This window comes from Martes martes, assembly GCF_963455335.1.
Source record: "Martes martes genome assembly, chromosome: 9".
Classification (NCBI taxonomy): Eukaryota; Metazoa; Chordata; class Mammalia; order Carnivora; family Mustelidae; genus Martes; species Martes martes.
In genome coordinates, this window is record NC_137896.1 from 28122947 (window position 1) to 28149219 (window position 26273).

A 26273-nucleotide genomic window follows, 5' to 3' on the forward strand; every position below is an offset into this window, starting at 1 on the left:
GGCTGGTCCTGGACTATTCGGTTGTGCCCTTTGCCAATGATAGCAGCTCCTGAATGCCAAACCTCCCCTCCCCTGACCTTGGACAAACGCGCCATCCAGCACAACCTTGTTGCGGTCTGATGGGTACAGATGAACACGCTTTTCCTGTCGCCCGAGTGTTCTTGGGTCATATATGGCAACCGAGGCTGCACCGATTTGGTGACACTGCCCACAGGGCTTAACCAATCTGCACAATGGAGATACCAATCAGAATTCACCGCAAATCTTGAACTGCAGTGATGTGTGTGGAAGCATGCATTTGTATGTGGGCCGTGGAATGGCTCTCTGTTAGGGATGGGGATTACTTTTTGGCCCATATACTGCCTCCCATCATTATTGGCAGTGACATCAAAAGTTGGCAGATTAATCTAAAACTCAGTTGTGAGAATTGTAATGGATCGTAACCTGGGTTTAGACTATATCCCAACCATCTGAAAGACCTACTGATCCCCTTGGGTCCCCCTTGGGACTCGTTCACCGGTGACTGAGTCTGGAACACTAGATGGCCAGGTTGAAGCCAATACTCAAGGTTGGCCTCATCTTGATGTTTCAAGTTCTATAGATAGTAGACTTAATTAAATTCTGTATGAGACAAATTGAGCAGCTTTGGTCCCAGGCTCTGTGATCAGATTAATCAGCGTGGCGGATGGCGTGGCATACTCATGTGAATATTCAAGTCAGCCAAGAATGTGCACAGCCGATTGTTGGGAGAGGCAAACCACATCAGCCCTGTGCATCACTGTACATTTGTGCTGAGCATGCCAGGAATATAAGGCCCTGACCGTTGTGCCTGGGGTAGGTCTCGGGGTTGTGTGTGCAGCAAGCAACCTTGAGGTTGCTTCAAGGACAAAGAGCTTGCTTATTGATTTCTACAAAAGGGGCGGCTTCCCCATTCTCATGCCCACCACATGCACAGCGCCCAGAGGGCTCCCCTGTGTGGCCCCTGGAGGACTCAGAGGCCAAGGCAACTGATGCTGACATGATGCTTTCACTACTTGCTGTGCTGTGAGTAATAAAGCTCATTGTCTCAGATCCAGGAATCGTATGTCTTCAGCCAGCATCCATTAACAAGTCAACATTCACATCCAGGAACAGGTTAACTTATTAGCTTGAAAGTAGGGCAAGGTCAAATTCCAAACACTTACATGGTCAGTGCTAAAAAGGGCCTCAGGAGAAGGGCTGTCCTTGGGTGTTGGCACTGTCTGCTTGGCATGCCAGGACAAAATACCACGGACGAGGGGCTTACATCACAGACAGTTGTGGTCTTATGTGCTGGAGGCTGGGAAGTCCAAGCTCAAGGCGCTAGCCAACCCATTTCCTGGTGAGGACACTCTGCCTGACTTGCAGCTGGCCACATTCTCACGGTGTCCTCCCGTGGTAGGGAAAGAGATCTCCCTTCCACTCCTCACAAGGGCACCAACCCTATGAGATTAGTGCCCCATCCTTGTGATGTCATTTAACATTTACCACCACCTCCCAGGGCCTAGCTCCAAATACAGTCACATTGGGGGCTAGGACTCAGCACAGGAATTTCAGGGGGACATAAATATTCAGTCCATAACCAGTGTCATTCAGGTGTCAGTTAAGACTAGAGAGGAGAGAAGCACTGAAACAAATGTTGAGGACAGGAGGAAGTGGACTAATTATGGAGAAGGGATTCCGAGGGGTATGGCCGATGTTTTGGGAGGTGAAGAAGTAGTGGAGGCTGAGTCAGGGCCAAGGAGAAGCAGAGCATCATGGGACTAAGTATGAGACCAGGAGGTCCAACCTCTGGAATCCACGGTTTGATAGATGAGTGACAGAAACAGGCATGAGAAGCATGAAAACAAACAAAAACTTTTATTGAGTTAAAGTTATTAAAAGTCAGCACTAGGAATACTACACAGAAGCAGGAAGACTCTTACACATGACAACATGGATAAACTTTCACAGATCTAACAATGAATAAAAGCCAGATACAAAAAACTCCACAGTGCATGATACCATTTAGACGAACTCCCAGAATGGAGAAAACTCATTTAAGGGGCACGCGCTGACAAGAAGGAGGAACCAGAAAGGCTGCTGGGATGTGGCAAAGGGCTTGTATCTTAATCCAGACAGGGGCTATATGGGCATATGTGTGCAAAAGCTTTATCGAGGTACATATGTGATATGACTGCGTTATACCTTAATTTTTAAAAATCAGCATTTTTTGAAAATATTTTTTTAAATTGGGCATTGGGTCAAATCGATTATCTACATACATTTCACCCAACCTGAAGCAATCTCACCAGTAAAAAGAAAGGCCCACATACAGCCTGACCCAGAATAGGGGGTCCCTTGGTCCACCACTCTTGTTCAAGTGGTGAGGGACTTCTATCACTGGGCCCACACGGGGTGTGCTAGTTTTGGTTCGTATGGGCTCTGGAGAAACTACTGTGTGCATCTCTTCCCCACATGTCCAGTCACATCACATTACTTGTTTGAAATGAGCCGTAGCAGAAACATAGCTCATGAAAATCAGCAAATACGGGGTGCCTGGGGGCTCAGTCATTAAGCATCTGCCTTCAGCTCAGGTCATGATCCCAGGGTCCTGGGATCTCGCCCCACAGCGGGCTCCCTGCTCAGCAGAACACCTGCTTCTCCCTCTCCCACGCCCCCTGCTTCTGTTCCCTCTCTGGCTGTGCCTCTCTCTGTCAAATAATAAAGATACAAAAATCTTAAGGAAAAAAAGGAAAATCAGCCAATGTTACAAATCAGGTTTATTTTTTTTGAGAGGTGGTTGTTAAACACTTAACCATCACACCAATGGACCCTCACCACCCCAAGCTTACCCAGGAAGTAAATGAAGCTGAAGATAATTAGGCAAGAATATTTAATTATATTACCTATACCTACTTGAGTCTCTAGACCCCAAGTCCTTTTCACCCTGTGGTGTTTTCCAAGGACCTGGCTCCAACGGGCCAAGTGGCCACTGAAGGTTAAAAAGCAGAGGCCTTGATGCTTTCTACCCCAGGAGTGGGTATGGGTGACGGGGCAGAGCAGGGCTGGGAGACAGGGGGAAGGCGTGCTAAGCTCGTCTATTTGGGGCACCCTGTGTGACCCCCCCATACCTAATTAGTCGTGAGTTCCTGACCTCTGCCTCCCAGACAAATAGTCATCACTCAAGGATTTGTGCACCAGACACTGTTCTGAACACTATGGACACCAGAGAAGAGACAGAAATCCCCAGCAGCAAGAGCTACAGGTTGGTGAGTGACAGTCCTTTCTCATGAAAGCATCTCTCTCCTCTGTTCCTCTCATTCCCCCTTGACCTGCCTTTGTTGAAGGTTTTCATTATCTCTTACCTGAATGGTTCCTACCCAACTCCAGGTCCTGTGGGAGGTTGGGGGTTCAGGGGAGCCTAAAGCTCATAAAACCAGAGAGGGTATGGCTCTTTCAGAAGAAAAAGACAAACTTTTGAATACATAATTATATATAACCATGGGAACACACTGCAAGGAGATTTCAAAGGGCCTTGGAAGGGGTCTGTGACGATGAGGTCCCTGAAGCTTAAGCCTCCTGGAGAACTGGCCTTTGCCAGGCCCTCTCCCTACTTCACCCAGAACAAGGCAAAAAATGGGCCCCTCCCACCCTCCTCTACTCTCCTCACCCCTTACCCTACTCTTACTTCCAACATGATGCTTGCTTTCCTGCTGACCATCCCACAACCATAAGAAAAGGAATTTGCTCTTGTCCCATGTGTAAATATAACATACATATTATATTTACATGCTGAAATAGTTCCCTTCCTCTTCCTCAATGAGCATGAGACTGGTTGTCTTTGAGATGGTTTGTGATCAGTAGAGGTGTGGACAACCAGGAAAATGGAAGGGACATTCAGTCTTTTCTTTCTTCCAGCCTAGAAACTGGAGATGGGAGCTCTACTCTTTTGCCCAAGTGTTGACTCCCATTGTGTATTATTCAACACTGAGTAATTCAGCCTAAATTTGGGAGTGGGAGGGACCCCAAGGCAAAAGTAACACATGTAGTGTGGGTCTTTCCCATAACAACAGGGGAAGTCAACTGGGAGGAAGGCTGAAAGCTGGAGCATACCCACCCAGAAACCTTCTGAGATGGCCCCAGACATTTTCGTTTTCCTCCTGGAACATGTGGACAACCGTATTTAGTGGATGCTTTAAAATTTTTATTCTGTCTTCACGTTAATGCCTATCAAGAAAACTTGACCTTGAAGTGGATCCAAGTAACTGACGCTCTGGGACCTCCAGGGGGCGCTATGGCCCAACACACAGCCTGGCCGGGAGCCTTCTGCCTAATACACCACCTTAGATCTGTTTTCTGTCGTGTTGCATCCGTGTTTGGAGAGAGTGAGTGAGTTCTGCTGGTTTTCTAAAACACTGTTTGGGGTCGCCTGGGCGGCTCAGTCGGTTAAGCATCTGCCTTTGGCTCAGGTCATGATCCCAGGGGTCCTGGGATTGAGTCCTTCATTGAGCCCCTCATCAGGCTCCTTGCTTGGCAGGGAGTCTGTTTCTCCCTCTCCCTCTGCTGTCCCCCCACCCCCTGCGTGTACGCGTGAGCTCACTCTCTCTCTCTCTCTCTCTCTCTCTCTCTCTCTTTCTCAAATAAATAGATAAATAAAATCTTCAAAATACTGTTTTAAGGCCCAGGCTTCCAGGAAAAATGCCATGCTCCTCCACATCACCTGTGATGCTGCAGGTGCTAAAGGCTTCCACCTCGAAGCAGGTACAGAAAATGCATTCAGCTCCCACTGACCTTTACATGCACTGTCTTGATCTCAGGCTCGGGCCCTTCTTCCGAGCTACCCCAGTCCTTGCCCCTGCATTTCTAACAGCCCAGGTCATTCACTCTGGATAACACCGAGTGTTCACAAGTTTTTCACTGCCACACTGTGATGCCCAGAAAACACAAAACATAAAAATGCACGCAGAGCTCCAAGAACCAGCCTTGCTGGGTCTAAAGTAGAGATACTTACCTCCAACCACAGGGACTGACTCAGAATTTGCTCATCGGACTTCTACCTGCTGGCCCAATTGATGTCCTCATCACTCAGAAGGCTTGCCCCTTGGTTCAGTGGCTCTAACCCGGAAAGCCTTTCTCTGGGGCTCCAGACCCTAGGAAGCCACCAACACCATCCTGGCTGATTTCTTTCTAGTCCGTGTGGTTAATAGAGAACAAAAAACTGTCCAAGTAAAGAAACCTTCCAAGCTGACTTTAGCTCAGTGCCACTAACTCCTCTTTCTGCCCCAAGTCTACTTTGGGGAGAATCTTCCAGAACCACGAAGATCTGCAACAACAAAGCCCTTCCACCATCATGAAAAGGAATGCGGACTCTGCAGCCTCCCAGAGAAGAAAGGCGGGGCAATAGTGAGGACACCGCCCCCCCCACTCCCCCTGAGAGAGAACAGCCTGGTGAAAGGGCTGGTGTTTCCAAACCTGTGTTTGGGAAAGAGTAAGATCTTCAGCATCAGGCAAGAAAGGAAATGGAGGGAAGACTGGCAAGAGACAGGTGGATCAGGCATCAAAGGGCTTAGACCGTCCCTAAACTGGTCCCTAAATGTCTACTTGGGGAGCCACTAGAGACATTTGTAAGTTTCTAAGCAAGTGACGGCAGGAGGATAGAGGGTGATTGGGGTGGGCAGCTGGAAACAGGGGGCTAGTATCAGATGAGCTCCTGCCCCTAAGCCTGATGGCTATCAGGAGAAGGTGCCATGGGCAGACACAGGGAGGAGGACGGGAGGAAGAGCTGGTTTGCAAGACCAAGCAACCTCATTTCTGGTCCCAGGGGATAGAGCTATTGTGTTAGGGACCCTCCATGGAGGTAGGTGCTTCCTCGAGAGTCGAGGCCAGCTCTGTGCTCACCAGGACTGGCAGAAGCAGGATGGAGGCCCACACTCGGAGATCATGTCCCCAAGACGGCCTCTGAGGCTGTGGACCAGCATGAGCTCTCTGGGGGGAGAAGGGAGAAGGGAGCATGGCCCAGCAGCTTGGGGCACTCACAGGAGCAAGAGAGGCAGAGAGCTCTTGTCCTCAGGATGGCTTTCCCTGGGGTGTGTGTGGGAAGGAGGAGGGCTGGAGAGCCCAGGGCTGCAGGGAGTCAGAGGGCCTGAGGCCTGAGTGCAGTGCACACAGCGGCAGAGCTGGAAGGGAGCCAGACCATTAGGGCTCTGGGAGTGGCTTGATGGGGGCTGGCAGGGCATCCTTGGTGGAGTGCTCCTGGGGACTCTCAGAAATAGGAGGGGCACAAGTCTAAGGAGGAGGCGGGGACAAGGGGAGGGTTCTTTTAAGAATGGGGAGGTCTGAGCTGAGGAAAGGAAGACCAAGACACAAACAGATCAGATGGGGCAACGTCAGGAGATGCAGAAGCTGGGACTTAGTAAAGAGGTCCCTGAGCCTGCATGTTTAGTGGGGGTCCAAGGAAAGAATAGAATGGGCGATGAGACTGAGAATGGATGGAAACCACGAACGGCTGAGAGAGACAGCGGAATCTTGCCACCGTTCCCCGGACCCTCTCCATTAAGTAAGAGGTAGGCTGTCTGCTGGAAATTTCGAGAGCCAGAGGTATGTTTAAGGGTTGGAGAGAGGGGAGAAGCAAGTATGGAACACTGGGGCAGGGAAAGGTCTCTAAAGCAACACTTCCCAAATGTAAGTGTACATGAATCCCCTGGGATCTTGTTAAAATTGGGTTCTGATTCAGCAGGCCTGGGTAGAACCTAAGACCCTGTATTTATTTTCTTTTTTTTTTTTTAAGAGTTTATTTATTTATTTGACAGACAGAGATCACAAGAAGCAGGCAGAGAGACAGGCAGAGAAAGCGGGGTGGGGGAGGGAAGCAGACTCCATGCTGAGCAGAGAGCCTGATACAGGGTTCCATCCCAGGACCCCAAGACCATGACCAGAGCTGAAGGCAGAGGCTTAACCCACTGAGCCATCCAGGCGCCCCCGACCCCGCATTTCTAACAAGCTCCCAGGTAGATCTGCTGCTGGTGGTCCAGGACTCCACTGGGAGGAGCAAGATCTAGAGTCAGATAAGGAGGTGGAGAAAGAGCCTGGCAGAAGAATTCACCTTAAGGAGAGACCTCCCTTTGATAATCTCACCCAGGGTAAAAGCTGACACTTGGAGAAGTCTGGGTGGGAGTCACAGCCCCGGCAGGTAATGGGAAGGGGGACATGGAGAAGGAGGGATGGCAAAGAAGAAAGAAGTCAGGCGAGAAGGTAGGGGAGCCTCTGGGATGATAGGAGGCCTGGCAGGGCCCTGGGGGCTCCTCATCTAGGTCAGTGTGGGGTGGACCACCAACTGCACACTTGGAGACCCTCCAACAGAGGATATGAATCAGCTGGGGCAGGGAAGTGTTATTCCAGGGTTATCTGAGCGAGCAAGCGGCAGGCACGGCCGGCCACCCCTGTGCTGTTCTGCAGGAAAGTACTGGACTCATTCCGTCTTTTTCAAACCTTGGCCTGGACACATCAAGCCAGAATGTGAGGTGAGGGGCACACACAGCTCTGCCCTAGGAACAAGGGTGAGATGATTTCTGTGCCAGAAACTTAAAAAAAAAAAAAAAAAGGAATGAAATCTGCAAATCTGTGAAGGAAGGTGCTGGGGAGAAAGAGGAGGTGCGTTGGGCTCCCAGTCCTAACTCTGAGCCCTAAGTGTCCAACTTGCAATCAGAAATCAAGAGGTTTCAGAAAGGCAAGGCTGGAAAGGAAAATGCTTTTGGTTTAGGCAACCGGGGAAAGGAGCTGAGGAACCGCCACTCAGCCGTCTGGGGCCCAGGCTCCGAGAGAGGGAGCTTTGAGTCCTAGGCTGAGGTTAAGGCGAGGTCAGGTTCGCCAGGGGAAATGCAAGGAGGACGGTAAGGGCAAGCAAAGAACATCCAGAGTAAAAGCTTGGAGGCGTCAACATGAGCAGCAAGTGCAGGCACAGGGTGTCAGCGTGGGGAATCCGGCGGGTACTTGGGAGAGGGAGGTGAGGCCAGAAGCCCAAGCTCTGTCCCACCGCGACCCGGAGGCGGCGGAGGTTTCTGAGCTCGGCGTGGCGAGCTCCTCCGGCTTTGGCGCGGCTCCCTCGCCGCGCAGCACTGGCTGCCCCCTGCCCGGGCCTCCCAGGGCCCGAGGGTCCCTCCAGCTCCTCCCCGCGGCCTCGGTCAGGCCGCAGCCCCCAGCCCCAGCGACCGACTCGCCAGGATCCGCCCCGCCGCGGCGGCCCAGGCCCCGCCGCTCCTCCCCCGATGATGTCACGTCCCCGGCCGCCCCTCGGCCGGCCGCGCCGCCCCGCCCCCGCCTCCCCCGGCCCCCAGTCCCCTGGGCCCGCCCGCTCCCGCCATCCCTCCTCCCGCCCGCGCTCCCTCCCTTCGACTCCCGCTCCCCTGGGAGCGGCGGCGGCGGCGGCGGCGGGATGGCCCGGGCCCGCGGCCAGGCCCCGGGGAGCGGCGGCCGGCGGCGGCCGCGGCGGGGCGGCGCGGGAACCGGGCCCCGGGGGGAGTCGGCCGGGTTGCTGCTGCTGCTGCTCCAGGTGCTGCCGCCCGGGGCTGCGGCAGGGCCGGGGCGCCGGGGCACACGGGGCTCCGGCGGCGGCGGCGTCTGCTGGCCCGGCGCTGCCCCTGCCTTTCCCCGGGACGCGCGGCTGCTGCTGCTCCTGCCGCCGCTGCCGCCGCTGTCGCCGCCGCCGCGGAGCTCCGCTCCCGCAGCCTCCGCCTCCCGGATGGTAATCAGCGCCCCGCGCCGGCGCCGCGGGCGGGCGGGAGGTTGGAGGGGGGCGAGGGGGAAAGGGCGGGCAGCCCCGCGCCCCCGCCTCGCCGGAGGCAGCTCCCGGGGCGCTCGGGCCCCCCCCTCCGACGACCGCGGCCCTGGGCAGCCGCCAGAGCGCGCCTCTGGGGCGCCTCCGCGCGGACCGGGTGCCGGCTCCGCTCCCGCCCTCCCCGCCCCGCTCGCAGTCCGCCCGCTGGCGCTCAGGCCGCGGGGGAATCCCTCCATCTCCCCGCCCCGCGCCCCGGGAGGGGAGGGGACAGCGCCGGCGCTCGCGGACCCGCTTTCTCCGAGGGAGCGCCCGGGAGGCGAGCGCGCACTGAGACGCGGGGACCCGGCGCTGCGCTGCGCTCCTGGAGGCGCCCGCTGCCGTCGGGTCTGGCTGAGCCGAGCCGCCCGCAGCCTCGGCGGGACCGCATTCCCGGCGGCGGGGGCGCCCACCGACCGCGCGCCCTTATGTTCCCTGCGCAGGACACTCTGCCCCGCGGCGGGCTGAACCTAAAGGAGGAGCCGCTGCTGCCCGCCGGCTTGGGCTCGGTGCGCTCCTGGATGCAGGGCGCGGGCATCCTGGACGCCAGCACCGCGGCGCAGAGGTAAGCACTTGGACGCGACCCGGCGCGCTCGGGTTGGACGACTCCGCGCCGCCTTCGCTCAGCCTGCTGAGCTGCTGGGGCGAGGGGTGGGGGAACCCTAACTCTGGACAGTCGCGGCAAGCTCTCCCGCCCACCCTGCCCCGAGCGCCTCTGCTTCCTCCTGAGGCTCTGGGGCGGGCCGGGGCGGGGCTTCTGCCGCCTTTGCCGCTGTCCCAGCTCTGATTTCTGATTTCTAACTGTCGCTCAGGGGACCCGGCGGTCCATGACTCTAGAGTAGAAGGTGTCCCCGCTGCCCATGTCCCTGAGCCATGACCCACAGCCACCGGCCGTCAAGTAACAGGCAACCCCTCCTTCGTGGGCAGTCCCAGTGCCTCTCCTGGTCCAATTCGAGGCTCTCTGCCAGGAAAGGCACAAAACCCAGCCCCCTTTCTGCTTTCCCACGCCCCTCAGAGTTGAAGGAGGGGTGCTTGTGGAGCCAGAGAAGAGGCTGGGGGCTGAAGAGTGGGGAACAGGGGAGCTGGACAGTCGCCTTGGCTGGAATGATTGGGGCTGGGGCCCGGCGCTCAGGCCCCGCCCCTCCTCAAAGTGGTTTCCTGGCGGGCCCTGGGGGAAGCAGAGGGTCCCTGGGAGCCCAGCATCTATGCCAACGCCTTTGCAGGAGTCTGGGCACGGGGCCTGGATAGGGAATGGACCCCTGGGTTGGAGAGGAAGTTTAAAGGGTTTGTTGGCCTGCCCCCACAGCACCTGACCATGGACTTTTTTGTGCCTCTACTTGTGAGCGGTCGTGTGGTGCGTGTATTGGGGACGGGGGGGGGGGGGAGTCAGATATCCTACTGGAGTTCTCAGCGGTTAGGACTAAGGCGCTGCAGACTCTGCAGACCCCTGGGGACATGGGAACTGGGCTTCCCCGAGGTCTGAGCCCCTGCTGGAGCAGCAGCCTGAAGGGATTCTGCAGGAGGGTCACCTGGGCACATGGGCCCAACATTCCCACCCCTGGGCCTGTTCCTCAGTCGCGGCTTCTAGTCCAAGTCCAACCTCACCCCTTAACAGACACACATCTTGTTTCCTGCGCCAGCCAAACCTGTTTCTGCACTCCTGTCCTTTGCTGACTGTCAGCAGGGAGTGCTGGGGGGCTCTCCCCGGAGCTCATCTCTCCAAGAGGAGAGGGGCTTGCTATGAATTAATTTATATGGTTTTACTCATGATATAAGTATATTCCAGAAAAATTGGTAAGCAAGAAACAAAATTCTACCTTTCTGATACGACTACTGTCAACACTTTAGTGTATTTCCTTCCCATCCTTTTTCCCATTCATGTGGGTTTTTTCCTGGCTGTGCAAACAATTCCGTATCCTGCCAGATTTTCTGTGGGTTCTGTTTTTGTATTTAGTTTGAGATGGTCTGTTCCTTAATGCGGACTCCGTCATTTTGTCCACCACCAGCTGTTGTGAGAGCTCCTTGTAAGAGTGGGTGAAGAGTTCCAGGGGGACCCCTGAGGCTTAGGGTTCCTGTTTCTCTCTGACCGGACCCTCTGTCCCTGTGTCAAGCCAGCAGGTTTGATGAGGAGAGAGCAGATACGAAGGAGGTGGTGCTCTTGTAGCCTGTATGGGTTCAGAAGTGTGGGGATGGGGCCCTTTCCCAGAGGATCTGACCCTCGGCAGTGTTGACTGGCACATGGGGGAGGGGGTTCTTGAGTGGCATTGAGATGTCCCTTCTGAGTCCTGGGGACTACATCGCTGGGACTCAGAAGGCTTCCCCAGTTGGAAGAGGGGCATTTCTTCAGGCCTGGGCTTCATATTTGCAAATCAAGAGACTTCTCTGCCTCAGAACACAGATTGGGAGCACACCCCCGACCCTTTGGTTGACTCTGGACCACCTCCTTCCACTGAAGAGCAGGCTAATCCTTTCTCCTCATTCTTCTCAAAGTGGCCATTGTCTCTCCCATTTGTGTCTTGATCCCTGGTCAGTCCAGCCGGTCCTCTTCAGCTCAGGTCTTTCCATCCTGAAACAGCAACAACAAACATTCCTTTCCCCATCCCTACCTCCCTCTTCAACCTCTACCTGATTTCTGTCCCTGTCACCTTTGGGAAATTTGCCCAGGACCGCTCTTCCCCAAGCCTGCTTGGGATCTAACAGTCATCTTTGATGCCTTGCCCCACAGCCCCCTGATGGTCAAGGCTCCTAGATGTTTCTTCATGTCTGAGGTCAACTTCTTTTTTTTTTTAAAGATTTTATTTATTTATTTGAGAGAGAGAGGTCACAGGTTGGCAGAGAGAGGGGGGGAAGCAGGCTCCCCTCTGAGCAGAGAGCCCGATGCAGGCCTCGATCTCAGGACCCTGAGATCATGACCTGAGCCGAAGGCAGAGGCTTAACCCACTGAGCCACCCAGGTGCCCACGAGGTCAACTTTTAACAATAGCTCACCCCTGTCCTTCACCTCTTCCCTCCCTGGCGTGAAGGTTAATCTATCCCCGTTTACCACTGCAGCCTGCTATCCCACTGCCCCAGCCCCAGGCTCTCACCTCTCCCCCAAAACCATCTGCCATGTCCCAGGGGGACCAGAGCAATATTTTTGAAGAACTCTTCTCTGATCATGTCCTTCTCTGACTAAAAACTTCAGTCACCCCTGCTTCCTCCCAGGTATTCAGCACTCAGGGCTTACCACTGTCTAATCCCAAACTCCCTTCCAGCCCTTGGCACAATACTTGGCATCTAACAATGCCTCTTGTTGGCCCCAGCACCCACCTACCCACTGAATAAAGTCTTACAGTCTTGGGGACCCACTGCACCCCAGCACCTTCTGTATGTGTGCCCTCCCACCTGGACCTCAGGAACAGTTCTCAGCGCTGCCTAAGGATCCTGGCCACAGCCCAGAATCAGCAGTGCCCCACTAGCCCGTGCCTTTCTTTAAGACAAGGATGGGGGCTTATTCGTCCTTGTGTCCCCAGCACCAGGACAGGCTGGAGCAGTCAGCAGAGAGGGGGACAACGAGTATCTGCTGAAGGAAATAGGAGTGCATGTTAAAAAGTTCCCAGATCCCTTTTTGTTGGGCTCCCCTCCCTATGTTGGTGGTCTCCAGCATCTACCTGACTCCAGGTACCAGATACTGGGTGGCGACTGCTTTCCAGCTTTATGACGCCAAGTTTTACAGAAGGTAGAGATGGAGGAGAAGGCCTAGAACCTGCCAAGATCAGTGAGAGAGGCTCTGCCAACAGGAAGGGAAGTTCTGAGCAAAAGAAGGGTAGGGGAAGAGAGGGGCTCCATGCCCTTGCCCTGGAGGCAAGAGGGGAGGGAAGGGAAGTCTGGCGCCTGGAGGGCTAGCAGGATCTTCCCAGTGGGGAGCTCTATACAAGCACCCCATGCCAGCCCCAGCCCGTGTTCCTCTTGCTGGGGTGCTCAGCCCAGAAGCAACTCTCCTCTCCTGATGGGATTCCCAGCTCAGGGAGACCCCTGCAGGACCCAAGCCCCGCCCTCCCCCTCCAGCAGGTCCCAGCACACAGGCAGGCCCTGAGAAAGCCAGCTGGGCTGCCTTTCCTGTAAGCAGCTGCACGCTAGCCTCCCTGCTAGGAAATGCTTTTGTTTGCTTTAATAATTAATAGCCACTCCTCAGCCTGGGACCTGGCAGGCAGGCCTGTGGGTGGGTGGCAAGGGGGTGGGCAGAGAGAAGCAGAGTGGGAAAGCTTTAGGTGGAATGGAGGGCAAGAAGAAGGGTGGGAGAGCTGGCTAGTGAGATCCTTTCCCTCCCCCCACCCCACTGCGGGTGGGGGGGGGTCTGGGTGGCTGAGATAACTTCCTGTGGCAGGTGAGCCTACCCACCGCCCAGCAGCGGAAGTAGGGAATATGAAGCAGCCCAAAGCCTCACCTCCCGCAGACCCCTCCAGACACAGATTCAGAGCCTCCAGGTCCTCCCTCTGCCCACAAGGTCAAGGTGGGTGTGCCCCAGTGGGCTGCTGCTTTTATCTTCCTGGTCTGTAGCACAACTAGGGTCTGGGCCTGTCAGGTTGGGCAGGGTTAGGCCAACAGATCTTGGCTGGGGCCAGGAAGGCCAGGCCCAGTTTGATGGCTCCCAGCAGTCCCAGGGGCCCAGGGGAGGCCTGCAGGGAGCAGGGCCAGTGGGACACTTGGAGGTATAGCGGACACAGAGATAAAAGAGACCTATGTAGTGGGCTGGGATAGGGCTGCAATTATTAGCAGAGATTTTAAGGAAAGGTGAGACAAAGGATGAGATGCAGGAGACATATGCTTTTTGTTCCTTCTACCTCTTGGGGGAGCCTCCCCCCACTGCGGACGACCTTAGTGCTTGTCCCCATTTCCCCAGCATCCCAGATTCCCAGTCAGATCAGGTCCAAGCCAAGCACTGCTCAGAAACTTGGGCTATCAAGGCAGGCAAGAGTTAGGTTGGTGGGGGGCTAATGGGAAAGGAGAAGGTCCAGGAATGCCTTTGGGGGGAGGCAAAACTCCAGCCTGGGCCACTGGTCCTCTGAGGGACTTGGGATGCTTGTTTTAAGTTATTTGTATTTTTTATAAGCATATAGTCAGGCATGTAAGGAGCCCCAAGTGACCTCGTGAGGACAGAGTTGAGTGGCGCAGTGCTCTCCATACTAGAACCCCGTGGCAGGGTCCAGCAGCTGCTCTGGTGGGTCCTGCCCCGCCCTGGGAAGGAGCGTCTCCAGGGACCACTGGGACCCCCGCAATAGCAGCCAGACAACCCTGCAGCCCCCAGCATGTCCCCACCCACATCCCCCAGACACAGGCCACCTGATGGCCCCGGCCAGGAAGGTCAGGTTTGTCCTTGTTGTCAACTTTAACCTGGATTCCCAGCACCGTACTCCAGAAGCCCATGCACACCCACGCTTGCTACAAAGCACGTGTCCTCAGACCATAAAGTAGCTGCGTACACCGACGCTCGCCTGCCACTGTCGCCTTTTAACTCACGGGCCATTCCAGAACAGAAGATGGGAACGAGGGTGAGTGGGCCACGGTAGAAATATGAAAATGAGCGCTTTCCCCTCCTGTGTCTGGGTTCTTTAGTACAAGAGCAAATGCCCCGCCCTTGGCACACTCCAGAGTGGATAGGAAACTGTTTTGAGCATTTTGTTGAAAACGATCTTTTTAAGAAAGCCAAGAGATGTGTAATTCTTTTGGGAGCCTCACAAAAGTGATGAATGTGGCGGTTCTCGCCATTCAGCTGGCTTTATCTGAGAAAGGCATCTGTGTGGCATGCTTTGTGCTCTAGTGATGCTAAGGGAACGAGATGTCTCTGAATTATAGGCCCCAGCAATTCATGTACCTGGTGAAGCCGTTCTTATACCTGTCTGCCAATTTGCAGTCAGTCCCTTGGGCTGTAGTCTTACCAGCTTCTAACACACCACAGGCCTCTGGATGGCTGGTGGTTGGTACCCTGCCACCTTGGTGAAAGGTCTGCTTCTGCTGCCAGCACCTGGTTCTTGAGACTTCCTTAGGCTGCCAGAGCCTGCTCTGTCCACTTGCACACAGGGCCAGGTGTACCTGAGAAATGACTGCCCGGGACCTCCCCGGGCCACCCCCGCCTTCCACCAATGACTAGCTGAAGTTGGTGGATAACTACCCCAGCTCCCTCCTCCAAAGCACCTGCTCTATTCTAGACTGTTTCCAGAGCGCCCAGCAGGACTGAGAAGCTGCAGTGGCCCACAGCGGTGACTTGCTGGAGGAACAACCTTTTACGGAGTGCCTCTCCTCCTCTTTCTCATTCCCCAGCCCCAGCCCAGTGTTTGCTGGAATCACTTCCCACTTAAACTGTTTGCATTTGAATCCTTGCCTCTCCAGACTTCAGCGACTCTACTCCTGCTTCCCTTTTTCCTTTTAGATAAGAGATTCTTATCCATAGACATCCTTGCACTTGCTCCCTACCACCCAGTGGGAGACCGCAGAATCAGAGACACTGGTCTTCATCCACATCTCTCTGTCTCTAAGCTAGCGTGAGAGCCGACAGCAGCCACACCTCCCGCCTCCCACACGTCTACACCCAGCAGGGGCTCTCTGACCTCTGGACGTCCCCTGCGTCCATTTTCTGAGCTGTCTGAGTGTATCTCTCTCTCTCTCTTTCTTTCTGTTCTTTAATCCTGGTTTGTTTTCTCATTACAAGAGCATCAGTCTTCCCAAGGGGGAGAAGAGCTGAAGTCTCTCCCCTCCCCAACCCTCTCCCTTTGGGCCTTGTCCTTGTATTTAGGCGTGCAGATTGGTCCCCTACTGCACGGTGGGGGTGGAGGCACACGGGGGAACCAGGACAAGGAAGGGATAGTCCAGAGCTACCCCCACGTTCTTGCTGAGGTCCTGATCCTTCTGTCATTGTCCGTCTCTTGTTCGCAGGAAACACGAGAATGACTTTCCAAAGCAAAACTTTTTTTCTATTTCACCTTGAGCCTCTCTCACTGGTCCAGCAGGAGTATGAACAGGGGAGACTGGAGACAGTCACAGACCAGGAGCAGCCCTGGGTGTGCCCTGGGTCTTGCCCACTCTGCAGTCCTCTCCTGGTCTTGTGGTTTGGTGGGGGGAAGCTGGAGCTGTAATACTCATATTGTTCTGTCCTTGATCTTGATGGTAACCCTGTCTGGAAGCTGGAAGCTAGCCACCTGTCCCGTTGTTTTGCCTGGGTGGGTGTGAGCCCCAGAGGATGAGGGTGCCTCAGACCCACTCAGCAAGGTGGGGAAGACAGGATAATGCCAATGCCGAGCTGCCTTAGAAGAAGCGGAATGAGCGCCCCCACTCCGGCTTTGGGGTCGGGACAGGCACGTGAGGCAATGCAGCCCCCTCCCTATCCCCCCGGCCAGCAGCCCTGGATACTGGTCCACAGGCCCCAGGCAGCAGGCAGCGGTACCTGCCCTCTTTCCTCTCCTTGGGTTTCCTGACCTCTCCCCCCAGGAATCCCCTCTTGAATGGAGGGCAGCCCTGTGGAGGGAGTTCAGCTTGGGACCTGGGCCAGACTCCCCAGGTCTGGTCCTTAGAAGCCTTAGAAGCCTAGCAGGCAGGAACTGGCAGGCAGCCAGGACCCAGGACGGACTGATATTTTCCAAGAGGGATGGATGAGAGAGGGAACTCCTGCCAGCATCACTAATTTACTCTTGGCCTGGAAGTCCAGGGGTGTCTGTGAAGGAAGGGTGTATAGAGCAGTGTAGGGGATTGGATTGTTGCTCCGCATCGACCTCTCCCCTGTGAAGGCCCCTTTCTCTGTATCCTCCAGCCCCGCCTTCTGAGAGCCTTCCAGGCACCTCTTCTGGTCTAGCTGACGGAATAAAGGGCAGAGTGAGAGATCTGGGAGGGCTCCATGAGCCCACCCTCTTCCGCCTTTTCTCCCCTCAGGTGGTCCTGGAACCTGACCGATTGAGCTTCTCTTCCCCCTCCCCCCAAACTGGTCCTGGGGCCAGAAGGAGGAGTCAGGATTGCTGCCTCATTAGCATATTCATCAGCAGTAATCAGGGACCTGCTGTGATCAAAGCTCTTCGGGCTTCCCTGCCTCTTGGCAAATGGGAAGCTGGAGGGTCAAGGCTTGGACTTGAAAGGACTTCTTGGCCTAAGGGGGAGGGGAGGAGAGGGCAGAGGAGGTGGGAAGCTGGAGGGAGAAAGGGGTACCTGTAGAAAGAACCTTTGGTGGGGAAGAGAGAAGGTGACCGTGGTCTCCTCCAACTCCTCTTGATCAGAGACCAGCAAGACCCATCACCCAATCCTGAAATCAGCATTTCACCAGGACCAGCAAGGCTCCCAAGCAGGCTTAAGGAGGTGGAACAATTGTTCTTTGAATGTTTATGTATTTACTGTAAGATGTACGAGTGAGAACACAAGCCTCTCAAGCCAGGATAGCCCAGTCATTATGGTTTTTGCATGAAGCAGAGTAAGAGTAAGTTGATTTAAAATTATAAGAACAGCATTAAGGAGTGATGCATATGGCGGATGTTTCCACAATGGCGTGTCCCTGATAGGACTTTGGTCTGAATGGTTCAAGGCAGCCCTGCCATCCTCATCCTCTCCTCTGCATCCTTGCAGGGGCTTCTCGCTTTCCCACCCCACTGCACCCTCCCCATGGGTAGCATCTTCTAAGCCCTGCTGGCCTCAGAACCTTCTGGTGGCTGTTCATTGTATTGCTCAAGACTTATACCTCAGCAAAATTGGTGCAAAAAAAAAAGAAAAAAAATAGCTCAAATCTCAGCAGTGTCAAACAACAAATGCCCATTGCCTCACATAATTTCTCAGAGTCAGAAGTGAGGGAGCAGCTCGTGCTTCTCCTGAGGCTGCAGTCATCTGAAGGCATCGCTGGGGCTGATCTTCTTCCAAGGTGGCTCATTCATACAGCTGGCAAGCTAAATGTTGACTGTGGGCAGGAGAGCTTGGTTGTTCTCTACAGAGACCCTCCACAGGGCTGCTCGAGTGTCCTCACAACATGGCAGCCAGCTTTGCCCCCGGGGGCTGATCCAATAGAACAAGGCAGAAGCCACCATGTCTTTTTTGACCTAACCTTGGAATCATCTGCCATCACTTGTGCCACATTCTACTGGCTGCACAGACCAACCCTGATAAGGTCTGGGCGGGGACTACACAACAGCAGAAATACCAGGAAGTGGGGCTCATGGGGTGCCATCTTGGCTACCACACATGAGGAGAACCAACCTGAGCCAAGTCATGGAGGGTCTACTCTTGGATGGTGTCCCAGGGCCCCCTACACACACTTGCACATGCTGTGAAGCCTCATTTCCCAGCAACGGTGGCCACAGTTGCCTTTTGTAGAGGGAGGGTCTAAAGCCACGTGAAACCTGAGGAAGCGTCTTTTCAAGACCTTGGCCCAGAGGAGACCGTCTAAACTCAGGGCCTGGTTTTTGTGTCTCTCCAGACTTGGCACTTCCAATGCAACTTTTTCTTCTCTTCACTTAACTTTCTAGAATCCATGGTCCAGCCACACCAACCTTCACACGTACAGCCATTCCTCATGCTCTTTGTTCTGCCCCTTTCCCTGTTGCAACTGTTGAGCTCCCCCATTCATTCCTCAAGAACCAGGAGGAAAGCTACCATCTCCATGAAGGCTTCTGAACCTCATTTCTCACAGAAAGAATTCATGTTTTTCTTCCTTTGCTTCTAGAGTTGTTTTGTCTGGGTTTGTTTGTTTGTTTGTTTATCTTGTGTCATAGCCTTCTGTATCTGTCTTCCTCCCTTCCAGGCATTTAATTCTGGCCCCACTCAGTGCCATGGGTCCGGGACTTGGTACATCGCTGGGGCTGAGGAAGTATTTGGGGAATGGGGCCTTTGTTTTTCTCCTCCTGCTCTTGCCTGGCCCTGGCTTGTAGGAATCATTTCTTTTTCTTTCCTTTTTTTTTTTTTTCTATGATTTTATTTTTAGGTAATCTCTACACCCAACATGGGGCTCAAACCCACAACCCTGAGATCAAGAGTCCCATGCTCCACTGTCTGAGTCAGCGGGGCACCCCTTCTAGGAGTCATTTCTGATGAGCCAGGAGACAGCTCTTGGCGAGGCTGGACCAAAGGGTCCTCCTGCCCAAGGGAGTCAGTGTATATCTTTCCCACCCTGTTAAGGCTGGTCCCTGTACTCCTGAGGGTTGCACCCTCTGCCTTCAAACATAGCCCAGGGTCCGGGCTGGGCAGAGCAATGGCCCTGAGCCAGTTTAATGTCTCTGAGAGCCCGAGGGACATCACTATCATCTCCCAGATGATGCCACAGGCTCACGAACACAGTCGTGGGCTGGGGTACCATGTGGGACATTTGGTCCAGAACCTCCTAGCTGCCCTCTGATGCTCTAAAGGGCAGTCACAGGAGCCTCTCTGGTCAGTTATATGGGCAGTCCATACCTTTGGTTTTAGAGATAGGTCAGTCTTTCAAAATGTGGGGCCCAGGAAAAAGCCTGGGAGGGGGTCTGGCAGGGGTGCCTCGGCGGCTGCCCGCTCTGCCCCTTGTTCCCAAGGGAGCAGGCAAGGGTAACGTCAGTCTGGGGAGCTGAGTCTGGAACTGATATCCCGGGCAGGGATGGAAGGGCCCCAGCCCACCTGATTTCTGGTCTAGACTCTTGCCGCAGCAGGACGGCACCCTGACCAGCCTCCCCCAAAACCTGGTGGAGGTGCTGGGGTCTTTCTCCCCGTCCCCCAGTCCCCCAACCCCCCGAGCATGTCCGGTGGTTTGGCAGCCCCTTTCCTCCTCACAGCGGCGTGGGCCTGGCGCGTGCACATTTTGAGAAGCAGCCACCCTCCAACCTCAGGAAATCCAACTTCTTCCACTTCGTGCTGGCCATGTATGACCGGCAGGGGCAGCCTGTGGAGGTGGAGCGCACAGCCTTCATCGATTTCGTGGAAAAGGACCGAGTGAGAGGCTCGTGGGCTCACGTCACCAGAGCAGGGGGGAGGAAGGGGGTGGGTTCAGGGACATAGGGTAGACGGATGGACCATGATGGAGGGATGAAGAGGTGGGGTGGGATGGATGGAAGGGAGGGAGGAAGGGTGGGATTAGGCAGTGGGTGCTGAGGGGAGACTGGAGGAGCCAGGGGAAAGCTGAGCATCCCCATCTTGGCGCTGCAGGAACCTGGGGCTGAAAAGACCAACAATGGGATCCACTATCGCCTCCGGCTGGTGTATAACAATGGTGAGTAAGGCTCACTCCTTCCTGTGGCTCCTGGTGGGGAGGGTGTTGAATGTGGTTCAATCACTAGAGGCCACAGCAAGCCCTCTCCACCTCCCCACCCTTAGGACTTCGGACGGAGCAGGATCTCTATGTGCGCCTCATTGACTCCATGTCCAAGCAGGTGAGCCCGTCCAGGGGATGTTCAGGCCCACCTTGCCCCCCTCTTGGACCCCATCTGAGTGAGCACCCTCACCCCTGGCCCCGTCTCCCCCTTGCTCCTCATCCCCACTGGTCCAGTTCCTGTGGCAGGAGGCTGTGCGGCCTCACCCTCCAATCTAGAAAAAGACAATGTTTGTACAAAGGCCCTGTCTTAGGTGACCTCCCCTAGAAGGCCAAACTAGACGAGCATGCAGGTGTGTGTGCTTTATCGAGAAGCAGGGGTGAACCTTTCAGGAGAAGGCAAGGGAGGGAAGCAGGACAGAAAAGGCTGAGCAGGGCTCAGCGAGGATGTGGTTCCAGCTGGAGTCTAGTCAGCCTGATCCCCAGGGAGCTCTAGAGAAGGAATGGCAACAGAGTAACGCCCCCTTGAGGCAAGGAGGCCAGGATTCTGTACCCTGTATCAGTCAGTGGTTGTCTGGGAACCACTCCCATGGGGAGAGTAACCTTCCAGACATTTCCAAGCTAGGCAACTCCTATCTGCTGAGAGCAGTTCTCAAGAGAAAGCCCTCACCAGCCTCCACTAACCACAGCTGGGGGATGGTGTCCTGGTCCACTAAAGGGGGACTGGGTGGGGCCCCAGAATTTCTACTGCAGACCTTTAGCACTTGCTGGTCTAGAAGGTCACAGGAGGCTGAGAGGCCAGCATAAGGAGCTTGGGGAAATTGAAACCTGAGTAAATCCTGATGGATCCTGCCCAAGACAGGGCCCCAATTGTCAGGGCTTTTTAGAGAAGTTGTGCGTGCTGGTAAGGAGCAGGGCTGGGTCACAAATGGGCCCATTAGTAGCCTGCAATGCAAGGTGGAGACGGACTTTCCAGCAGTCTTCCAGCAGCCTCCACCCAATCTCAGGGCAGGGGAAAAAATGGTTTGTTTCTAGAAAGCCTGTGGCCACTGTGGTCTGGGAGGCAGACGAGGCAGCGGCCAGTGGGACTGTGTGGGGATAAGTGTGGAGGAGATCTGGAGAGAAAGAGGGACCCCACCAATGAGGGATGGCCTGGAGACACAGGGGGACATAAAGTGAGAAGCTGGAGCTACAGTTTAGGGAGCTCCCTCCTTGCTGCAGGGCAGAGTAGAGGCCAGGGGGCTGGTGGGGAGGCTGATCCAATAGCACAAGGGAGACACACTGGCCTGGGACGGGGAGCGAGACTGGTGGGGAGAGCCCAGAGGAACACTGCTTGCGAGCAGGAGGCAGAGATCACCTAGGGCCATGGGAACAGTGGAGATAGGAGTGTGTCTACCCCACCAACAGCCCAACCTTGTGGTCTGAGGCCCTCCCCAGCCCCAAACAGAGCTGGCTCTGGAAAAAGCTGCCTGTGGACAGACAGAATCTATAGACCCACCTCATGCCACCCTTACCCACCGCAGCCCCCGTTGGGGTTCCTGGTTTGGGGACCCCAGTCCCAGCTCCTGCTCTGCCTTCTTGGGCGCCCCAGAGCAAGTTGGAGGGCAGGATCTTCCCTGGGAGCAGGGCCCATCTCTCCCCTGCACTTGGACTTGAGAACAACCTCCTTCCTCTTGAGTCTGTGCATTCCTCCTCTCCCCCAGGCAATCATCTATGAGGGGCAGGACAAGAACCCCGAAATGTGCCGCGTGCTGCTCACCCATGAGATCATGTGCAGGTGAGAAGGTTTGGGATACTTGCACCTTTGTCTCTGGGTCCCCACCGGGCTCTGCCCCGACCACTGCCGACACAGCCCAGCTCCTCGAAGCTCCCTCGGGAAGCCAGGTGGGGGGAGGCGATGCAGGAGAAGGGAGGCCCTTGAGCACAGTGCTGGCTGAAGAGAGGATCCTTGAGGCCCCATTAGCCTGGCCTGTTTATGTGGCTTCTCCAAGTGTTTTTGTAAGACAGGCCTCCTGCCACCACTGGAAAGCTTAACTAATAAAGCTCAGGGGAGGCTTGCTGAGGAGGGGGGCAGGGCTGGGCCTCCCGGATTAGCTTAGAAGCTAGAGAGAGGAAACTTTGCTGCCTCCTGGGTGAGCCTCAGGGTGCTCCCTAGGGGAGGTGGGGGTGGGACGGACACAGCTCTTGGCTCCCCTTCCCCATTACCCCCAGAGCTTGGCATTTCTAGATAAGGTCTCCCCAGGAGATGCCCCTCACACGGGGTCCTGAAAAGCAGTTCCTCCTGAATGGAAAAGAGAACAGTGTTCAAAAATCTGGTTGGGACCCTGGCTGCCCTTGGGAAGAGTAGTGGCAAGGAAAGGGCATGGGGAGGCTTCTGTGGCACTGATTGTGAGGTCTTTCTTGGACTGGATGCTGGTTACATGGGTGGGTTCACTTTCTGGTAATTCCTGAGCTGCATGCTAAAATCCGAGCTCTTTGCTATGTGAGAGAGACCCTGGAGGTGGCCTGCAGCCTGCCTTTACTGAATCCTCCAGGAGTAGCATGTCTTTGGGACAAGGGTCTCCTGGCCAACCTGGCTCTCCAGGTCCCCGCGAAGGACCCTTCTCCCCAAGGCTCCTGGAAGTGAGGCCCCCACACAGGGATTCCATACTCAGAGACAGGACGCAGCACCTCCAACCAGAAGCACGTGTGCACGCTTGCGCACACGCATGCGCTCACAGACACACCTTCTCACTCCTCTTCCTCCAGCCGGTGCTGTGACCGGAAGAGCTGTGGCAACCGGAATGAGACGCCTTCTGACCCGGTCATTATTGACAGGTAGGTGCTGGGAAGGAGGCCCCCAGGAGACCAGGGCCAGCTGGTTTCAGCCGCAGAGCACGGGGGCACACTCACCGCCCCCCATTGGTGGCTGTAAGCAGAGAGAAACTTCCAGACAAGAGGAAGCTGCCACCCCTGGCCTCTACAGGAAGCCACTGGTGGTAGACTTCCTGGGGCTGGGCTTAGGAGTTCTGCTCCCTGGGGAAGAAAGCTGGAGGGCCGGGGCGGGAAGGAGATGAACCAGACCCCCAGAGAGCGGCTGGGAGGACGGGACGGGCTGGCATGGGAAAGGCTGGGGAAGCTGGGCTCTAGTCCCGGGTCCACCTCCACCTCTCGATGCTTGACTTGACTTCTCTGCACTTCCGTTTCCTTCCATTGAAAAGTGGGGACATACTTGGCGCATTTTGGTCACAGGACTGTCAAGGTGATGGGTGTAAAATGCATTCTCCCACCATGACTTCTTTAAAATTATTTTTTCTTTTTGAAGAGCAAATGCATAGGTAAGGTACAAAATTCAAAAGGTACAAAAGAGGACCCCACCTTTATGTACCAGGGGCTTTTGTACCATTACGTTTTTAAAAATTTGTAACAATATATGTTAGAGATCACGCCATATCGGAACATAAACCCTGCCTTATTCTCCTTCTAATAGAGAGCACATTCACCGGAGCAAAAATTCAAGTTTAAAAGAGTTTAAAGCAAAAAGGCTGCCACCTCGGCATCTCATCCATCCATTGCCCTCCAGATAAGCAGCCTTTGTTAGCAGTTTCTTGGCCATCTTTCTTGACATTGTCTGCCCATAGACAAGAAAATACAGATACATATTCTTTTCTTACCTTTCCTTTTATGTTTCTAAAAATGCTGGCGTCCAAAATGTACCTTTCAGCACCTTTCCTTTTCCTCTAAGAAACGTGCCTATCTGGGAGGTTATATCAGGACACAGGAAGTCTCTTTCCTCTTTTTTGCTACTGCAAAATATTCCACGGTATGGATGAACTATAATTTCTTTCAATCGTCTGCCATTGCTGGATGCTTTGGCCGTTTTTGTTCCTTTTCGGAGATCAAATATACTGCAGTGACTTACTTTGTCCCTGTGTCATTTTGCACGTAGGTGCGTTCATAAGAAGGATATTATAGCAGCAGAATTGCTGGGTCAGAGGAGATGTGCGTTTGTAATTTTAATAGTTACTGTCAGTTTGCCCTCTGCGGAGATTAGACCAGTTGGTATTGGTACCAGCAGTTTTGAGAATGCCTGTTGTCCACACTCTGGGCAATTAGATATGTTGTTATTCTTTCAACAAATTTTTTTTTTAATATTCACCCCGTGCCAGGGTCTCTTCTATGTTCTGTGGATTAAACACTGACCAAAACCAAGACAAAAGGCTTGTGTTTATGGGCTTAACAATCTAGTCGGGGAGATGGACGCGAACGGAATGAATGAAACATAGATTCTGTTAGATGGTGGTAACAGCTAAGGAGAAAAGGCAAACATCAGGAAGGATCTGAAGTGCCCAGGAAGGGGGGGGGGTGTGTGTGCAATTTTAGAATGTTTAAGGAGAGCCTCCCTAAAAAGATGACATTTGAGCCACGACCTGAAGGAAGGAAGGGAGTGAGCCATGTTTGAACCCAGGGGAAGAATATTCTTGGCTGGAGCGCGCCTGATGTGTTTAAGGAACAGTAAGAAAGCTCAGGTGACTGGCGTGAGGGGGACTGTAGGAGGAGATGGTGTCAGGAAACCAACAGAAGGGTCAGAGGAAGGCAAGACATGCAGATAGGGCCATGTAAGTTGCATATAGACCATTATAGGGAGTTTGGCTCTTATTCTGAGTGGCATGGAAGCCAGGGGCGGCAGGGGGGTGTTTGAGAAGAATGAGATGACCTGATTTATATTTTAGCAAGATCACTCTAGCTCGTGTGTTGCCCATGACCTGTAGGAGGCAAGGATGGAAGCACAGAGGTGAGTTAGGAAGCCAGCACAGTTATCCAGGTGAGAGAGGGTTGTTAAAGAGGGAGTGTTAGGAGGTGGTGGCAGGAGGTGATTGGATATATTTTGTGGACAGAACTAACAAGATTTGTTATGGAAAGAGAGACAAAGTGACAGAGAAGGAGGGGAGTCAGAGATATCCCAGATGTCTGACCTGATCAACCTAGAAGGACAGAGTTCCTATTTACTGAGGAGAAAGAGATTTCAGAACAAGCAGGTTTGGGAACAAGGAAGATCAGGAGTTTGGTGTTGAGATGCTTAGCGAACATCCGGGGTGCGGGGGATTAAAAGCAGGTGAAAACATAAGTACAGATCTCGAGGGAAAGGTTCAGGCTGCAGATCTAAATCTGAATGAATGAAATCATCAAGGGAATGAATGCTGAATGAAAACAGATGAGGTCCAAGAACTGAATCCTGGGTGTTCAGTGTTTAGAGGCCATGGAGATGTGGAGCCAGTGAAGGAGAACGAGAAGGAGTGGCCAGGGAGGCAAAAGGGGAATCAGAGGATTGGAGTGTTCTAGAAGTCCAGGTAAGAAACTATTCCAAAAAGGAGGAAACAGTCAACTTCAACAAATGGTTCTCATGGAGATGATAAAAAGACTAATTTGACCATCACATTTAGCAATGAGGGGGACAATGGTGACCTCAACAATAGCTATTTCAGTAGAGTGGAGGGGCAGAAGTCTGGTAGGAGGCTGTCTGAGAACAGAAGAGAGACTGGAGGCAATGAACAGAGGAACTCTGGGAGTTTTGCTCTAAAGGGATCAGAGAAATAAGATGGGAACAAGAGCACAGTGTAAGGCCCAGGAAAAAAAAAAAATACGGCTATTTCAAATGCTGATGAGAAAAACCAATGGGAAAGAGGGGGATGATGATGCAGGAGAGGAAGACTGCTGGAGCCATGTCCCGTAGCCAGCGAAGGGCATGGGATCCAATGCACCAGTGGAGGACTGGTTTAGCTGGGAGTGTAGACAGCTATCCATGGACAGAGCAAGGAAGTCAGGGAGCCTGGGCCCAGAAGGGGGCAAATCAGGACACCCAGTGTGGGAGCTTGCAGATGCCATTTCCTGATTGCTTTGTTTTCTCAGTGAAATGGGAAGCCAGGTCAACAGTTGAGCATGGAGATGGGGAAGGAGACACTAGGGCCAAAAACAGGTGTCCAGGAGATTGAGTGGACCATGGAAATGTTGTGTGATTGCCAAGCAGCACTAAGGGCCTGCCTGAGGTTTGGGGTCATGAATTTGAAGTGAGAAATTTCTCCAGCCATGCTGAGCAGCGGGAGAGTACAGGTGTAGGACAGGTGAATGGCTGTGTGTATGCAGAGTTCAGGGTTTGCCAGGTGAGTACAAGGAGACATGAGAGGGCAGGAGAGTAAAAAGCATGTGCAAACGGTGTTTGCGAAAATGGAACAAGAAATTTAAGGGCTAGGGAGAAGGATATGGGAGA

General features: G+C 54.1%; 1 protein-coding gene across 1 annotated transcript in view; it reads left to right on the top strand.

The window, feature by feature from the left end:
• Positions 1–8431: 8431 nt before the first annotated feature.
• The window catches only part of EBF4 (EBF family member 4), a gene marked incomplete at its 5' end in the record, with an annotated part of 57053 nt that continues 39211 nt past the window's right edge, over positions 8432–26273 (top strand). The window contains 7 exons of the mRNA XM_080812980.1: positions 8432–8740; positions 9253–9374; positions 19554–19710; positions 19924–19987; positions 20092–20147; positions 21730–21803; positions 22775–22843. Coding sequence (XP_080669106.1) covers positions 8432–8740; positions 9253–9374; positions 19554–19710; positions 19924–19987; positions 20092–20147; positions 21730–21803; positions 22775–22843 — 851 coding nt within the window. The remainder of the gene's footprint in view (positions 8741–9252; positions 9375–19553; positions 19711–19923; positions 19988–20091; positions 20148–21729; positions 21804–22774; positions 22844–26273) is intronic.